The sequence below is a fragment of the Beauveria bassiana genome (assembly GCF_000280675.1).
Source record: "Beauveria bassiana ARSEF 2860 unplaced genomic scaffold BBA_S00008, whole genome shotgun sequence".
Classification (NCBI taxonomy): Eukaryota; Fungi; Ascomycota; class Sordariomycetes; order Hypocreales; family Cordycipitaceae; genus Beauveria; species Beauveria bassiana.
Genome location: NW_007930843.1, coordinates 576,972 through 593,705, shown reverse-complemented (window position 1 = coordinate 593,705; position 16,734 = coordinate 576,972). Strand labels below are relative to the sequence as shown.

At 48.4% G+C, this 16,734-nt stretch overlaps 7 protein-coding genes across 7 annotated transcripts; 3 read left to right on the top strand and 4 right to left on the bottom strand.

The window, feature by feature from the left end:
• Nucleotides 1-584: 584 nt before the first annotated feature.
• BBA_03820 (sarcosine oxidase) lies at nucleotides 585-2,024 on the top strand (the record flags this gene model as incomplete). Its single annotated transcript, XM_008598917.1, has 3 exons — nucleotides 585-1,389; nucleotides 1,455-1,695; nucleotides 1,754-2,024. 3 exons carry the CDS (start codon nucleotides 585-587, stop codon nucleotides 2,022-2,024), a joined length of 1,317 nt encoding a protein of 438 aa, XP_008597139.1.
• Nucleotides 2,025-4,376: 2,352 nt separating this feature from the next.
• Nucleotides 4,377-5,327, top strand: BBA_03819 (l-lactate dehydrogenase; the record flags this gene model as incomplete). Its single annotated transcript, XM_008598916.1, has 1 exon — nucleotides 4,377-5,327. One exon carries the CDS (start codon nucleotides 4,377-4,379, stop codon nucleotides 5,325-5,327), a length of 951 nt encoding a protein of 316 aa, XP_008597138.1.
• Nucleotides 5,328-6,924: 1,597 nt separating this feature from the next.
• BBA_03818 (heterokaryon incompatibility protein) lies at nucleotides 6,925-7,531 on the bottom strand (the record flags this gene model as incomplete). Its single annotated transcript, XM_008598915.1, has 2 exons — nucleotides 6,925-6,952; nucleotides 7,062-7,531. The coding sequence occupies 2 exons, from the start codon at nucleotides 7,529-7,531 to the stop codon at nucleotides 6,925-6,927; spliced, it is 498 nt and encodes a 165-aa protein (XP_008597137.1).
• A 2,021-nt stretch (nucleotides 7,532-9,552) lies between these two features.
• Nucleotides 9,553-9,926, bottom strand: BBA_03817 (uncharacterized protein; the record flags this gene model as incomplete). The annotated part of the gene is made up of 2 exons (XM_008598914.1): nucleotides 9,553-9,777; nucleotides 9,843-9,926. The coding sequence occupies 2 exons, from the start codon at nucleotides 9,924-9,926 to the stop codon at nucleotides 9,553-9,555; spliced, it is 309 nt and encodes a 102-aa protein (XP_008597136.1).
• A 2,945-nt stretch (nucleotides 9,927-12,871) lies between these two features.
• On the top strand, nucleotides 12,872-13,315 carry BBA_03816 (lectin-like protein; the record flags this gene model as incomplete). The annotated part of the gene is made up of 1 exon (XM_008598913.1): nucleotides 12,872-13,315. One exon carries the CDS (start codon nucleotides 12,872-12,874, stop codon nucleotides 13,313-13,315), a length of 444 nt encoding a protein of 147 aa, XP_008597135.1.
• A 438-nt stretch (nucleotides 13,316-13,753) lies between these two features.
• Nucleotides 13,754-14,821, bottom strand: BBA_03815 (formate/nitrate family transporter; the record flags this gene model as incomplete). Its single annotated transcript, XM_008598912.1, has 4 exons — nucleotides 13,754-13,840; nucleotides 13,905-14,402; nucleotides 14,461-14,571; nucleotides 14,645-14,821. The coding sequence occupies 4 exons, from the start codon at nucleotides 14,819-14,821 to the stop codon at nucleotides 13,754-13,756; spliced, it is 873 nt and encodes a 290-aa protein (XP_008597134.1).
• An 850-nt stretch (nucleotides 14,822-15,671) lies between these two features.
• Nucleotides 15,672-16,619, bottom strand: BBA_03814 (chitinase-like protein; the record flags this gene model as incomplete). Its single annotated transcript, XM_008598911.1, has 1 exon — nucleotides 15,672-16,619. One exon carries the CDS (start codon nucleotides 16,617-16,619, stop codon nucleotides 15,672-15,674), a length of 948 nt encoding a protein of 315 aa, XP_008597133.1.
• Between the last annotated feature and the right edge of the window lie 115 nt (nucleotides 16,620-16,734).

The following is a 16,734-nucleotide window of genomic DNA, read 5'->3' as shown; positions in this document are numbered from 1 at the left end:
TTTACCTCCTAGCTGATAATTTGGGTACATTTCAGTAAATTCATCTATCAATATAAAATATCACATTTTATTAGTAGTTGTCAAAATTCGGCTGTCATTGCTCCATGCACAATACGTTGGATCATTCCGCATGTCACTGTCCACATCTTCCAGCTTTAAACTTCCGATAGCGGTTCTCCGGCCACATCTCCAATTCCGTGCCCACTGTAATTCCAGGCGAGATGCTGCCTGCGGGGAAACACCCACGTGGAGTTTTTGTTTTTAGTCTCGGACGCGACACCGCCGGAACACCGACCGTTCTTGGCTCGCCCGATATCGCCAGATAGTACACGGCAAAGTCTATTACACGTGACCGGCTTTACGGCTTCACCGGCCAGCGTAGGCGGGGAAATGGATATCAATAAAACAATAGGCATTGATAAAAGGGTCATATCAGTCTCGATGCTATCGTTGGTGATTTTAAACATCTTTGCAAAAGTTACTGGCAGTCTTGGTTGACCATTGCAGTGTGCTCAAAGTCAGCCCCCCGCGATTCGAATTACACGCCAAAAACACCTATTGTGAAAGGCGGACTGCTCACAGAAATGGCCTCGAAAAATGATTCCTATATAATAATCGGAGCTGGAGTGTTTGGCGTCTCAACTGCTCTCCATCTGATCAAAAAGTATCCCAATGCCTCCGTCACCCTGGTTGACCGCGACGCATTCGACGCCGACAGTCGTGTCGCAGCCTCGTGGGACTGGAACAAGGTGGTCCGGGCCGACTACGACGACATCGTATACTGCCAGCTCGCCCTGGAGGCGCAAGACGTCTTCAACTCTGATCCGCTCTGGAAGCCTCACTTTCACGAGACGGGCATCTTTTGGATGGCGCGCGACGACTACGCCGACGACGTCATTCGCAACTACCAGACCCTCGGCAGAAAGGCCGACCTGGCCCGCGTGTCCGTCGGCGAGGCCCGCAAGATGCACGGCGGCGTGTTTCAGAATGCCGACTACAGCGGCGTCAAGAATGTCTTGGTTAACAAGACGAGCGGCTGGGTGGCCGCGGGCGACTGTCTGCGCAGCGTGACGCGAGCTGCCATTGCGCTTGGCGTCGAGTATGTCGTTGCCGAGGTTGCGACCTTGACGCTGGGACAGGATGGGGAGTGCACAGGTGCCATTACGAAATCAGGCGAGATCCTGACTGCATCTCACACTGTTCTGTGCACGGGTGCATACACGCCAAAACTGCTAGACCTTTCCGCGACTGAGACGGGCGTGTCGGAGCTTAGAGCCGGGAACCGCATTGTCGCGGGCGGCATCACAACTGGCATGACGACGCTCAATGACAGCGATTTTGCCAGGCACGAGAAGATGCCTGTTGGTGTGCAGTGGTACTCTACTTATGGTGAGTTATATTTGTCGGGAAATCAGAGGTTTAGTCTCCTTCTTTGTTTACTGACTTGATCTCAGCCCCCTTCATCGGCAGCCTTCCCCCAACTCCCGACCGTGAGCTGAAGTGGTGGGGGCAAACCATCTTTAGAAATACTACAGAGGTTGCTCCAGGACGACTCATCTCCATGCCTCCGCCGCAGGAGGATTACAACCAATGGATTGTTTCCGAGAAACTAAAGCACGATATCCGACATGCCAGCCACGTCTTTTACGGAGAGCCCAGTAAAAGCTGGAAGCTGGACAAGTATCGCATCTGCTGGTATGTTTTCCCACTAACCAACATTTCCAATACATTCTAACACCAGCAATTCACACAGGGACGCCTTTACTACAAGCTCCGACTTTATCGTCTCGCCACACGCCGCCGCCAAGGGTTTGTATCTAGCGACTTGCGGGTCTTTTCACGGCTACAAATTCTTTCCAGTTTTGGGCAAGTATGTCGTGCAGATGCTCGAGGGCGATTTATCTGCAGAGCTGCAGGCCAAGTGGGCATGGGACCGCCAGCGCCCCGACCCAGCGCGAAACCCAGACTGGCCACGGGTGGAAATGAGGAGTTATTTGGACAATAATCTGACTGCAAAGCTGTAGTCTCTAATAATAATGATATGACAGTTTTGCCAAAAAAAGATCATTCTTTTCCTCTTTTTTTTTTTTTTTTTTAAAAAAAATGGTTTCTCGTGTTTTGCAACAGGCTCGTATCAGACAGCCAGGACTCACATGGAGTTCCGAGCCGTCGGAAGCCAACGTATGACTTCCGCCACCACGGCACTCAGCATATCTTGAAGCATCTAAGGTATAAGAAGCATTGTGCTGCTGCTGGGATATGCGGGGCTCCCTCGACTTCAGAACGGAACATCTCGGAAATACTAGCAGCCACGTCGGGGAATCAGCAAGAACGCGGATCGCGGCTTGTGGGTTGTTCGATTAGTGTGGAACAAGAAGGAATCAGTGGATGTAATTAATAAGATGCGGCGATCATCATTAATTAATGTTCAGTAATATATGGCCACATTATTAGGCTCCCACGTAGTATTATTCTTTAGCTGACATGTGTGTCGCGTGCAACGGGGCTAATAGCAATGGTGGGTTGCGCGGTCGATCGCGAACTAGGGTGGAAGGGCGGTACAAAGTTGGCCGCAGATGAATATCGCGAACGCTCGTATTATCAGTACACGAGCGGCAAGATTGATATGTTGGTTTATACCACAAAAGACTGTGAGACCAATCGTGTTGCAGAATCCGCTAGGACGCTTGCCCGTCTTGATACCCTGTATACATATGGCGAATCAGAAATGGTCCTGCTTCCACCATCCGCAGAGCTGGCATAATTGGTTTCTAGCCCTTCTCATGTATCCAGAGGAATCTAGTGGTGGTATCGCTAGGGCTGTACATCTAAGAACACTTGTTCGCTGTCACGTAAAAGATGTAACGCTGCTCGCGATGACTTTGAAGTTTGGCTGGGGGTGATTTGATGGAGAACTGGAGGACATTGGGTGCTACTATGTTTCAAGTTTATTCTGTTCGAAAAAAGAAAAAAAGACAAAAAAAAAAAAAAAACGACAACCAAAGGATCTTGAGGCAGCATGGCTGGAATTTGTTCTGCCCATGTTTTGTGGCCAACGCGGCGACCACGGCAACTGAGGGCTACATGAGCTGTGTCCAGAGTCGATCAAATGGGGAATTTCGCTTTAACAATGCAATTGTGCGTTGCACACGGCACCACCCTGAATGCACATGATTCGCATTTGCGACCGTTATGCGAGAGTTTTGATCTGCAATCAACATTGGCACTTTAACCACAACAGGCTACAGCGTCGGGGCACAGGCAGGTCCCGAAAAGAACGAAACAGCCAATAACCGCCCGGAACCGTGTCCGACGGAATGCGACATGCAAGGCACCGGACCATGACAGCCAATCACATTTGCCAATGGCAGCGTCCGGGGCTCCGCCATCCGCCCTCCGGCCCCGGGATGGCAGCTCGGGGCAGGCAAACTTTGTGCAGCAGGCAAGAGCGAAACGGGTGATGCGCCAGCCTTACCCTTATAATTAAGCATTTGAGAGGGCCAAGCCGCTTATCATAGTTCGCCGCGCTGACCACTTACATAATACTTGGCAGGCCAAGACGAACCGTCTTGTCAAGATGACGTGGGGTGCAGGTCCCGTTATGGGGCTCTGTACTAAGTCTGACTGTATTGGCGTGTAAGCGCAGGGTGTCGCTCGGGTTAATCTGCGACCTTTGAGACGTCAACAGTTGTGAAAAATCAGACCGAATGGCCTGATGCATCTAATTCCTGCAGTCCAAACCCCCCTTGATGTAACAATGATGCCTGGATGGGCGAGAATCATTTGGAGGTTTGTTTCGCCGCATGGTGGCGAACAGACAGACACCTTACCCTGGCGCAGGCTTGGCCAAAGAGATACATACCCTTGCGCTTTGGATTCTTAAAAGTGCTGGGTCTTTGACTTTTTACGGGCATTGAACACATCTACAGTAGCCGGAAAGAGTTTGAATTTTTTACTCTGAGATTGTACATATATTGCTTGGGCTGCAGAAAGGCATCAAGCAGAGTTATCGGATAATTTCCCCCATGCCGCACCAATCTCCACGCCAAGAGATAGTAAGTCCCCGGTTCGAATTAGACAACAATCCAGCCTCTCCAGTCTTTGATGCACGTTATCAAACCCACTCGTAATGCCAAGAGCATGGAAGGTAAGCATTAGACCCGCTGTTCGTATGTAATATCACGTTGTGCTGCCGCGGATGATATGATGCCTATTAGTGTGAGAACTAGCACACACACAATCTTTCATGTAATACGTTTTGTGCTGCTTTGACATACTATTTCAACCATTGTGCCCCCCCTCACTTTCTGGCTGACAACTAGCACCTTTGTATAACCATTCTTCATCTTGTCCAAAAAACCTCATTCACACACATCATGTCTGACTTCCGAGGTCCCAGAATTGCCATCATTGGCATTGGCAAGGTCGGCGCCGCCGTTGCATACTCCATCATTCACAAGCAAATCGCCAGCGAGGTCCTCATCCTCGATCTCAAGGAGGATTTCCAAGATGCCCAAGTTCAAGATCTTCGTGATTCCACCAGCTTTGGAATCTCACCCCGCGTCCGTCCAGGTACCTGGAAAGAATGCGGTCAGTGCGACATTATTGTCTTCACAGCCGGCACCAACCAAAAAGCCGGAGAATCTCGTCTCTCCCTACTGCAGCGCAACCTCGGCGTCATCCGTGGGGGCTTCGAGAAGATGTCCCCCTTCAAGGAGGATGCCATCCTCATCATGGTCACCAACCCCGTCGACATCATGACATACTTTGCCGTCAAGTACTCTGGCCTTCCTGCCAACCAAGTCTTCGGCAGCGGCACCATTCTCGACACTACCCGCCTCAAGGACACCATTGCCCAGCGCGCCAAGGTTGCCCCCCGCGCTGTGCACGCCTACGTCGTCGGCGAGCACGGCGACTCTCAGACCATTGCCTGGTCCAACATGGCCATTGGTGGCATCCCCGTCGACCAGGTCTTGCCTCTCGATATCGAAGAAAAGCACGAGATTGCCGAGTTTGTCAGATTCAAGGCGGACAGACTCAACAAGGTCAAGGGAGAGACCTCTTTCGGCATCGGCGCCGTCATCTCCAACATTTGCACATCCATCCTTCTCGACGAGCGACACGTGCTCCCCCTCAGCCACTACCACAGCGACTATGGCATGTGCTTCAGCAAGCCTACCATTGTCGGACGTCGCGGCATTGTCAAGTCACTGGACATTATCCTCGACGAAGACGAGCAGGCGTCCCTGGAAAAGTCCATCAACAAGCTCAAGACTGTTGCCTACGCGACTGAGAATCCCGAGCCCGCGATTGCGAGCCGCCTATAAAATGCATTCACGTTTCCCTTTTCTTGTATGAAATTTTTTGGGCCTGGAGCCCCCGTCTCGGGAGTATGGTAGTTTAAATGATCCCTAGGCATGGTAATATATCCTCTACTGTTATCTTCATGAGCGAATTGTAATCATTACCATTTTAGAATGCGTACCTAGCGAAATTGTTATTTAGGGGGGACATTGGAACAAATGCAAGGGAGAAATTTCTCACAAAGATGGCTATGTGTTGTTGAAGAGACATGGATAAGGCTAATGGTAGTATTACGAGAAAATGACTCGGTAAGCCAAGTACATGTAGATATTTACATACTGTAAAGTAGTTCGTTGCAAATTCGCTACCCCGCTCCACCGCCTTCTCTTTCTGGTAATCTGAACCTGCCGCTCTACACATTTCTATAAGACGATGCCGCCTCCCTCTCTCCTAGCTTCCCACTCAGTTGCTAGCTTTCGCATCCTTTTCCCGTCTGCTTGCCCCGTCGCCCTCGACAGTGGCCCTCGCCATCACCTCGTCCACCCACAACTGCCGCAATATTATCTTCGGGCGCTGCACCATGGCTCCCTGTACTGCGCTCTCCGTCAAGCTGTGATTGACGAGCCTTGCAACGCTGCTTCCGCCCTAAGCCACTACTCTTCGATTCCCTCTGATATTCCAATATCCCTTCATCAAGTTCTTCTTCGCCGCCAGCACACCGCCGAGGCCGAGGATAAAAATAAAGCAACATTCAAAACAGCCTGATCACTGGCCTCGTTCACGTCACTGCTGAAACTACCCACTGTGAGGGATACCGCAGATGGTCAGCTCATCGAGGCCTGAGACATGGTGAAATGTGCAGCTCTGCACCGCCGCCATTCGGACATTTTCCGAATGACACGTGTCTAAGACGACCTCGGTCCGCTGATCTCCAACTTGTCTACTGGAAGAGATTCAAAGGACTCCTCCTTTTGGATCGTCAATTCTGCCTATTTGTAACATGATCATTTAGATAGATTGAATAAATCGTCTAACCCCTCACAGTCATGTACTTACAATGTACTACTATTGCTCAAGTCCCTGACCGCCTTCATTCTCAGATAATATCTGCAAGTATATTTAGTGCGAATAATGGAGATAATTATTTATATAATCTTTATGGAACATTTCTTCTTCTGGAGTTCAGGCATCCAACCAATGCAGTGGCTATCCATCCACTCAAACCAGCTTATTTCGTTATTCTTAATCGAAAGAAGACCGACTCGTTGGTATTCCTCACAACATCCAGGCACCGGCCGAAGTAGCAGACCTAGAAGCTCCGACCCATTAGCGCTTCTCATAGATCTTATTGGTAGGTAGGAGAAGAGCTCTTCATAAACAAGATCCCGCCAGTCGTCAATACAACAAGCGGTTCCTAGACCGGGAACCATAGTCAACATATCATCATCAATAGCACAGAGCGTTTGTAGCTCTAGCAAGACTCCTGATATAGTAATACTTCCACTTTGTAGCTGCCCTGCCAAGTTTCCTGCTGTGGGTACTATTTTTATATCATGAATCTTGATCAAAGGGCATCCCCAGCTAAGATCACGGTGCCCATGTGCAAAATGCACCCGCCCTTCAACAGAAGCCCAAGACCACGAAGGTGCTGTGAATGTTAGCCTAACGGTTTTGGAAATGAAATGAGACCTGTACCTTGGTAGGTTGGAGCCCTCAATGAATATGTTCCCTCCCCATTCCAACGTGGTGCTACATACCACAAAAGATCAAACGACAAGTTTCGTTCCCACAGACCAGCGGCATAATTATCATTGACCGCCGATCGCATTGCTTGAGCAATTCCTGACACTGCCATGAGCTTATCTGAGGCCACAGTCAGACTACTCACCATGTACTGCTCTATAATTCTAGCCCATGGCGCGTATCGGGTGCTGGTTTCGGAAGCAATTCTTCTCCATGCTTTCGGGCAAAGTTCTCTGGCTTCATCAACATCCTCGGACTCTAGATCGGCGTTTGGTCCTAATCCTTCTGGAAAAGCCTCGCAGGCTTTAAGACTTCGGCATTCCCAGAACAATTGTGTATTGAATGAAAGAGTTCGAGGACTCAACAGGCGTTCCTGCAACACCCAGCCACGACGATTCAGTGGTGACGTGGTAACCCCAATGTGCCACAGATTGCTGTACAAGCAGTAGTAGGCCTTTTCGTAATTTTTCCACTTGAACGTCATTCTGAAAGGAGACTGTTGTAAAGCATCCCTCTCTATAAAGAGACCATTATAGCCATCAGCAGCAGCTGCTGCTGCCACATTGCAGTATGCGTACTCATATACTTTACTCATAAGAAGAGATTCCCGTTGCCAGTCAGCCTTGGAGTCTTGAAGTATACATAACGAATCAATCCATAAAAACCTAATTCCAAGAGATTTGGCGAACTGCAATAGCTCAATAAAGACTGCACTCAAGCTTTGTACTGGAATTTCTCCTTCCAGGCTCTGCAAGTTTTGAGATGTGAGTTTGAGTAGAGGCTTTGAGTCCCATCTATGGGTAAGTGCAATGTAACGTATGTTACTTGTATCAGCCCGTATAGAATTCGAAGTTACCAGTCGCGGGATGCACTGCTGTGTGTTCCCAATATCGATTAGTCTTGTTGGCAGCCAACTAGTCTCTGGAGTCCCCTGGTTGCAATCTCGATGGTTTTCTGTACAGCCCTTCAGCCACGCCTGAACCAATTCCTGGCACGCATGCAGAGACGTGTTCGATAAATCTTTCCTGCTGCTGAGAGCTTGAAATGAAACCTCTATATTATTTAGTGAAGATCAACAAAATTTGAGTTTTGAAGTCATACCATCCTCTGAATATAGGTCAAGATGCCCCAACGGATAAGTAAAGCCAATACGCCGAAAGCATTGGTCTTTCTTGTTCCACTCCAATGAGCATGATACGCCTCGTTCCATGAGATGAGTTGAGGGCGATGTGGAGGCGCGGATTGACATTTGCAACTTCATACAAATAAGGCAGCCATTGTTTGCAGAGCGTAATATATCCGCAACAGGTCGTTTGTTATATCCTATATAAGAAACATTTTCAACATGGTGATTATCCTGTGGATGGTTGAACAGCTTGCTACATAGCAAACAGAGGCTATCTGCAGTGATATTTCTAGCCTCGATAGGTCCGGCTAACAGTATAGGTTCCATGTCTAGGAGAAGCTTAGGCTTAGATGCATTAGATATAGGGTAGAAATCAACATCACGGGCAGGAACTGTACTATACCCTAAGTGTTTGAAAGACAAAGATAAAACCTAGCCTCCTAACGAAGTATTTAGTGTAAAGTAAAAAACGACACTAGATATGTGGACTAGCTGAGGCTGCGGAATACGGCAACCCATAACCCTATTGTACCGCGTCACTACATTGCTGCCTAGCGCACAGCCACACTTTTGCTAGAGGGGCCACCCACTATTATCTTACTTAATCTAGAAAACGTACATCTATTTCGCCCCTTACCTTGATACATGTACTTTAAAGCATATTTACTTAATAGTAAGTTTTAGCGCTATATTTATGTCAGAGTCTAGCTTTGTTAGCTGTGGGCCAAGAAATAAAACACTAGACCCCTAATACCCTGACCCTAACATGTTCAGACGGTCGCCACGCCGCCGCTATATGGTATTTATGACGTAAACATCTTTATCTGCCTTTATATCTTTTAAAATTATCACAGTTAAGATGCTTAGCTAGATAGTGTCAAAAGGCTAGCAGTTTATTATATAGTGATGGCTTTTTCCTCTATATGTTACGGATCTAGGCATCATATAAAGCGTTAGCTAGTACCGCTTAGATGCTGAGAATTTACGATATCTCTAACTCGCTGCTGTATTTATATCCCGGAAGTAGATAAGCGTTAATGCAACGGTAGCTTTGTTCTCTAAGTCACGGTAAGTGTTATATGTGTGCCCGTCGAGAAAGACGGTCCACACGTGACAAGCAACGGACATCAGTGCTAGAACAACCAATCTATTCGTTACTTTTAACTGCATTCCTGTATAATAGTAGAATGACTTGTAGAACAGCGATACTATTGACTACTGACCTAGTCTTGGATAGAGGCTCGTTATTCCCAACGAGCTGTCAGTGACCCCTGACCTTCAGAAGGCCGAGCCTGACGGATCCTATAGAGGTCTAACACAGATGGACACAATATCTAGGACATGTTAACGAATGGCAGTAATACTACTCGCAGTAGCTCTCATCTCGTCCATTTCACCTTGGCAGCACGCATGTTAACTTTTGGTTGGGTCAGCGCGTCTCCTTTTGGCAGCTCCTTGGGTGGCAGGCCGCTGGCGTTTTGACCAGTAGTCCCCTGGAAGGTGTTGGATTCAGGGCGTCGCTTTTGAAACCGCCGTATTTGAGTTCCGGCATAACAAGTTCCTTGATGGTGATTTGGAAAAGAACAGAAAAGAATGTCTCTTCGCTGCGATTTTATAAGCGCTAAGCTCTCATCAAAATTAACAAAATGCGTTGGGATTAACCGCTCACAGCCAGGGTGGTGGTGGGTCGCCTGGGCCGGCGCTTCATAAATTCGCCTCCAAGAGCGGCATCCCAACCTCCCAAAAAGGACATCGTGTCTCCGCGAAGCAGAGGCACATTTGCGCTGAACCTGCACTTTCCGCGAAAAGATGGAAGAGATCTGTCGTAAAAGTACTCAGTACTATTATAAAGAGGACAAGGAGCTTCATTGAAACCTGAATATATAGGAGAAACAGTGTCAAATTCAAATCGACAAATAAGACGGTTAACGAGGAGTAAAGAAAAATGATGTCTACATCACACTTAAATTGTAATACTTATTATAGAAGCCTTCACTGTGGAAGATTAGGGAAGCCGTAGAAATAGTTTGACAATTGAATCTTTATATACCAGAAGCTACGGCCACAAGCCTAGGAAAAAAAATTATTTAAGGACCAAAGGCAGGGTTCCTATTTCAAATGCTGGTACATCTAGCGTGTGAAGCAAATGTGACAAAGGGAAGATGCAAAGCGAAAAAGAGCCAAAGGCCGTGCAAATAAACTAGAGAAAGACTGAGCGTGATGTCACGAGACCGGGAAAAACTGAATTTGGGGTGATATGGGATCATGCTTTGAATGCTCAGACGCGCTGTGAACACTCTTCCGCTTTTTGTCTTGTTTTGATTGTTTTGAAGCTGCTGCGATCTTTACTGTCGCTCGTGACAATAGCGGGCTTACTACGGCGATCAGCGCCTACTACACGAAGTGGGGGATGGCCAAGAGCCGTCAATCCTCAACATTTTCTGATTATACCAAAACCGTTGGAAATAATAGGCCACTGATGCGTCAATATTTCTGAGACGCCTCTGTAGCTTGGCAAGGGTCTGCACAGGACCGGCAACCCATGTGCTATCCTGCTATCCCGACCGTGGCTGCATGAAGCGGGCTATATGACAAGGCGTTTTATCTATTGATAGCCAGTGGTGTTAATGGTTCCACGACAGCACGCAGCTGTCAATAGACTGGAACCGACTGCATGACACCTCACTGGGGCACCAAGCCACGTTCACAGCTTCTCGGAGCTTCAGACTGTGGCGTCGGATGAAAGGGACTGGAGTACCGGTGATAACCGTTCCCGGCACAAAAACATTTGACTTTGCATGAGCGACACGCAACGCTTTCTGATGAAAGTCGGCAACGAGAAAAGACTAATCAAGCGATGATATCAATGAAACCACCGCTTGGCCAGTCTCACTCTTGTCTTTTAGCCATCGGGTGTAGTAGTTATTGATCGCGTGCGCTAGTGGAAAACTAATAGCAACGATGCTGCTACCCCGGGTTATTATTAGGCGAACAACGGCCCCAGAAGCCGCTGGCTGCCGGCAATGTCGCTTTTTACAAGGGTCGTCACGGTAGTATCGGTGTCTGACAGTACCTCGACGGCTAAAACAGTGAATTTTGGTCAGGCGGTTGGAACTCTATAATTATTATATTGAAGTAGGCATACTGTGTCACCGGACGCTAGAGGCGGGTAAGTTCCGGTCGGTGACCCGGAGTGCCGGCTTGTCACGTAAGAGTCCCCTAGCCGGGCGGAGGAGTGGGACAACAACCCGCCCTCGGCGAAAATTTATGCCTCTATTGATAGACTGTCACGGTTATGTGAGGAGAGCTGTGATGATTTAATTGCTGGCAGGTCGTATTCATCCAGCAGTATCCACACACCTTGTCTCACCACCAGTTCTTGAAGCTGCATCACGACGTCCTTTAGGCTTGACGGCAAGCACCATCTCAGACATTGTTGCATGTGGTAGCGTGTAGAAAACGCAGGGTCTCGACCGTTCGGTGCAAGGCAATAGTTTTCCCAACTGCACATCTTCTCGCACTCGTAGAGTACGACTGCGACTCTTCCCAATCGGAGAAAAAAACCGCGTCTCGCCTACGGTTGACCATCTAAAAGACTTACACCCAGCCACTTTCAATATTTCATGCTTTCATGTGACCCTACGTCATGAGAATATGCTAAACCGCGGCATAGTGGCAGACGGTTGTGTAGAGAGATACTGCAGTCCTCTCAATTCATGACAAAGAAGCCGACATAAACGCCACATAGTACTCTTTGTGCCTAACTGCACTGTGACACGCTGGATATCTCTTGATGGCAACTACAAAAGAGGAAAAGTCCAAGTGACGTTGTCCCACGTCTGAATTGATAATTGTTGGTGAGATATGGTGTGTTTGACGGGCTTTACAAGTCGACATTCAAAGGCAGCGCACAAGTGACATTCAACCTTACGCACATCGCTTTTTTCTATACAAAAGAATACCTGGCGTAAAAAATACTGTTGCAGATAGAGTATTGCAATAACTTGGCGTGTAAGCTCCTTGGATGATTGACCTACGGATAGTACCTTGTGGAATGCCTTGGCTAGCCGGCCGTCGACCAATCAAGATATAACAAAAACATACTTTCGTTCAAAAATCTAACTCAAAGCGATTTTCAATCAGCCCCTCCTTAGCATAGCTCATATGCCGATATCCATATCAAAGCAGTTTCAAGCCAGAGCCATCGGTTATGCGAACTTTGCAAACGCTCTAGGTACGGATGCAGAGTGTCGTACGAAAATCACCATATGCTTTTTCTCCTCATGTTCCGTCTGAAGGTGTATATCAAACTATTATAAGTGCATTGGCTGCATGGCAGGACTAGGCAGCTCAAGAGCTGCATACATTCGTGCGCGGTAAAAGTTGACTGGACATGGTCTATCACCGCCATCCGATCGACGGTGGTATTTGAAAGACATACGTAAGATAATTGATTGATTGCCATACCATCAATAGGTGTGTGTGCGCCGTCGGGCCGCTATGCATATTGAGTTGAGAAAGCTTCAAAGGGCTTGATTTATCAGCTTTTAGTCTTCTTCCTCGTCTATAAAGCTGAGATCTCCCCCCAAAACTAGCTCTGGCTGTGTAGGACTCGCCACGCAACCACTACTCTACACATATACTTACTGCAACATCACTTCAAACACATAAAACTTTTCCCCCTCTCAACTCTCGATCATGTCGTACAACGTTCAAGTTCGGGTCTTCCAGTCCGACCATAAGACCTTCTTCTACACTGTTGAGCAGGGCGTCTGGAAGTACGCCAATGGCGGCACTTGGGTACCGCACAACGGCGGCCAGAGACTTACCATGGGTGGCAGTGGTACTTCTGGCATGCTTCGCTTCCTAGCAGACGTCGGCAAGGAGATTTTTGTCATCGCTGTGGGCATACACAATAACAAGCCATGGTGCGACATTGTCGCCAACGTTGTCCCAGGCAACACGGCCGTTGCGATTTTGGCCGAGTACTACAATGACCAAGACCCGGCGAGGGTCAAGGCTAGAGAGGCGCAGAGGAGCAAGTGGTCGGCGAAGAACAACGAAGGAAGGACCATTGAAGCCAGCTTTAGATCTACTGAGGGACATGACCTCAACCTGGACATTACTATTGGCTCGACGTAAACTTGTCAAGAAACTACATGTCACTGCAAACTATGTATACTCACGAAGAAGCCTGATATTGTCAATCACTGGGTTACAGTTACCGCACAACATATAGCTTTGCAATCAATGCAGTTGAACGCACGTTTGAAAGACAGTGTGAACTTTGGCCATAGCAGTCTGGCTTGGACTGTATTATCTAACACTAACGAGGGAACAAACTTGGTAGATAACATTCATATGTTACTTGCCACGCTCTTTGGCAGAATAGCGGCTCGTATGACTCCCTCCTGGTATATATCATCGTAAAATTGTTCTACGTCGTCGAAGAGCCTCCTAGGTTGAGCATAGAGCCAGGAAGTCAGTGTAACTTGGCGTGTCGACGTCATGTACTAGACAAGGTGCAGAGCAACAAGGGCTTCTTCACGACCTGCAGCCTCTAGTCTGATAACAATGAGCCTACACCTTTTCTGGCATCAATGAGGGTACACTCTTAATGTAAAGACGACCATCAATAGGTATCGGTTCCATAGTTCCTGTGAGATGCTAGGTGGGCATTAGTAAATGGTCTCCTCTTCAAAGTCAAAATCTCGAAAGCAAAATTACGTACCAGATACCAGTGAAGAGTGGCGACACAGAGTCCACCACCCACAATGTTGCCGAGCAAAGCTGGGGTCATTGACTTCCAAATGTAGTAGCTGACGGTAATGCGTGGGCTCCCGAGCAAGATTGCTGTAGGAATGAAGCACATGTTGGCGACAACGTGATCCAAGCCAAGTGCCACAAAGGCAAAGACTGGCCACCAGATGGCGGCAATTTTACCCGCAACATCGCGCGCCTGGAACGCGAGCCAGCAGGCGAGGCTCACGAGCCAGTTGGCGCAAATGGCTCGAAGAAAGATTTGGTGCCACATTGGCGTATACGCGCTTTCGTCGGCAAATTTGATAGCTTGGTCGCGGTATAGCTCATTGTCGAGCACGCCTCCATAGCCAATGACGATGCCGACGATGAAAAGGGAGCCAGCCAAGTTGCCGAAAAACGTCAGAGCCCAATGCATGAGCATCTGCTGAGTACTGATTCGACGATGAAGCGCGGCAAGTGTCGTATACTGAGGGATAATATTGTCAGCACGATGTATTCGCTGTGGAGAAGCCGCGTGTGATTACCATGAAGCTACCCGTGCAGAGATCTGTTCCCGTCAGAACAATCATGACGAGTGACAATGGAAAGACCAATGCAGAGATCATTCGAACATAACCGGGCGCACTCTCTTGCATCTGTATTTTTGGTTTCATTAGATGATGTCATCTTGTTTAGTTATTAGGTTGCCATCCTGGCAGATAGACGTACCCCTGGTGAGGTGTTGATGACGAGGCACACGGAAGACGAAAACGCAATATAGCAGCCTGCGACTACGGCACTGATAAAGATCTTGTCGACGCGCATATTGGCCTTTTCGGTGCCGACACGGGAGCATATCTCAGTCGTCTCCATTGGTGTATACGCATTCACAATAAACGCGTCCATTTTGCGCTGTTCGTGTACAGTTGTGTATGAATAAAAGCACGTATTGGGAGCTTGAATGGCCCAGTATGAGATTGGCGGCGTTTTTTGACGGATATGAGATGCAGATGTTGCATTCATTAATGGGGGTCCCTGAGAGACGGTTTATCGACGCTCAAGCGGCAAGACCCCAACCACCCGACAACCCTCAGCGTATTTTGACATTGCACTACTATAAGTAGTAGACACTGAGTAGCATGACGTATCCGACGCGTTTGCCAAACTCATAGCCGGTTGGTCGAAAGATGTTGGGCCCGTGTTCTACGATGGTCTAGACTCTCAGACGAAATTAACCCATCATTTAGGGCCAAAGACATGAACTAAAAAGAGCAATGACCAGACTGAATGATGTATACAAAGGGAACAAGATAATTATAACGCAACTAGCCGAAAATTTCATCACACTCTAACCTTTGTGGAAGCTACTTCTTCTCCTTCTCCTGTCTCGGAAGATTCTGAAAGTACACCGAGTCGACTGCATCACACTGAACCTGCCCGACCTGCGAGCATTCTTGTGAAGCAGTGGTCGCGTCTTGTTATCATCAAGAGAGAACATGATGTGGCCCTTGTCCAGATACCCCTTGAACATGACCAGTGCGACATTGACCTTCTCGCGGCTCACGACAGTAATGAAAATCGGGCTGCGCTCCTGATGGTGTCCTAAAGTCGGTCATTGCCTCTACTACCAACCGTACTTTTGGAAGATTTACAGCGACCCAGAATAATATATAGAAACAGTGGCATTTTGCACGCTGTATTCAAAATGTATAAGGTTACTCGAAATAGATACAACCGCAGGCCCTTGAAATGTAAATTACGGATTCATGGCCGAAATCAGCTTTCGCGTCCAAGTGAAGTCAGTCGGCTGAAGCCTATTGTCGCCAATGGGAACTCCATCACGGTCAATGGCGTATGAGAAGATGCCGCCTTTGGTCGCGCCGGAAGGCTGCCACTTGGCGTACTGCCAGGCACGGCTAGACGTTATGGGAGAGGTCGTGTCTCCCCAGTTGGCGCCATTCTCCTCGTAGAAGGAAAAGCCAATGAGGTATTGCTTGCTGGAAATGTAACTTTTGAACGAGTTGTAGGTGTTTTGCAAGCTACTAGGGCTGCGACCATAGGACTGGATCAGGACATAGCTGACGGTAGAGTATACATTCCGCCACAGTGGCTGGCTGCCATCCCCGTTGGTGTCAAAAATGAGCAGTTTTCCGGTGCCAGACTTTGGGCCAAGCTTCTTGGACAGTGCGTTGAAAACGCCCGTAGCTTGCTGAAGCTGAGCGGCGCTGAGACTTTGTTCAACATCAATGTCCAAGCCGTCCAGCCCGTAATCGTCGACCTTTTTCAGCAGGTCAGCGGCGAGGCCCTGCCACCCAGCAGGCGTATTTGCCCAGGTGCTGTTGATGAGCTGGGCAATGCCCACGCTCCTGACGACCTTGGTGCCGCGCGTGTGCAGAGCGGGGACGTAGGTATCTTTGAGCGCGGTCCAAAAGGCCGCGGGCTCGTCGCCCTGGGGGAAAACAAGGGCAATGTCAAGACAGTCTGGCAAATCAAGCATGGAAACCTTGTTGGCCGTGGAGCTAGCCTTGTCCCGCCAGGATCGGAAGTAGCCGGCCATGAGCTGGTGATCGCCTTTTTTGTAGTCGATAATGTTTTGCAGGGCTGCTCCCGTGGCATGGGTGTTGTTGCTGGGGCAGACGGAAGCAGACCCGGCCATGACCGAAGCCACGCCAAGAGTGGTGAACGAGAGTATAGACAGCTTCATGGTCAGTTTTATCCTCGAAAAGAAAAAAGAAAAAAGAAAAAAAGAGACGACGCTAAAGAAATGACTACGGGTAATCATGCAGGGAGATACGACATATTTATCGGCGCACGAATTG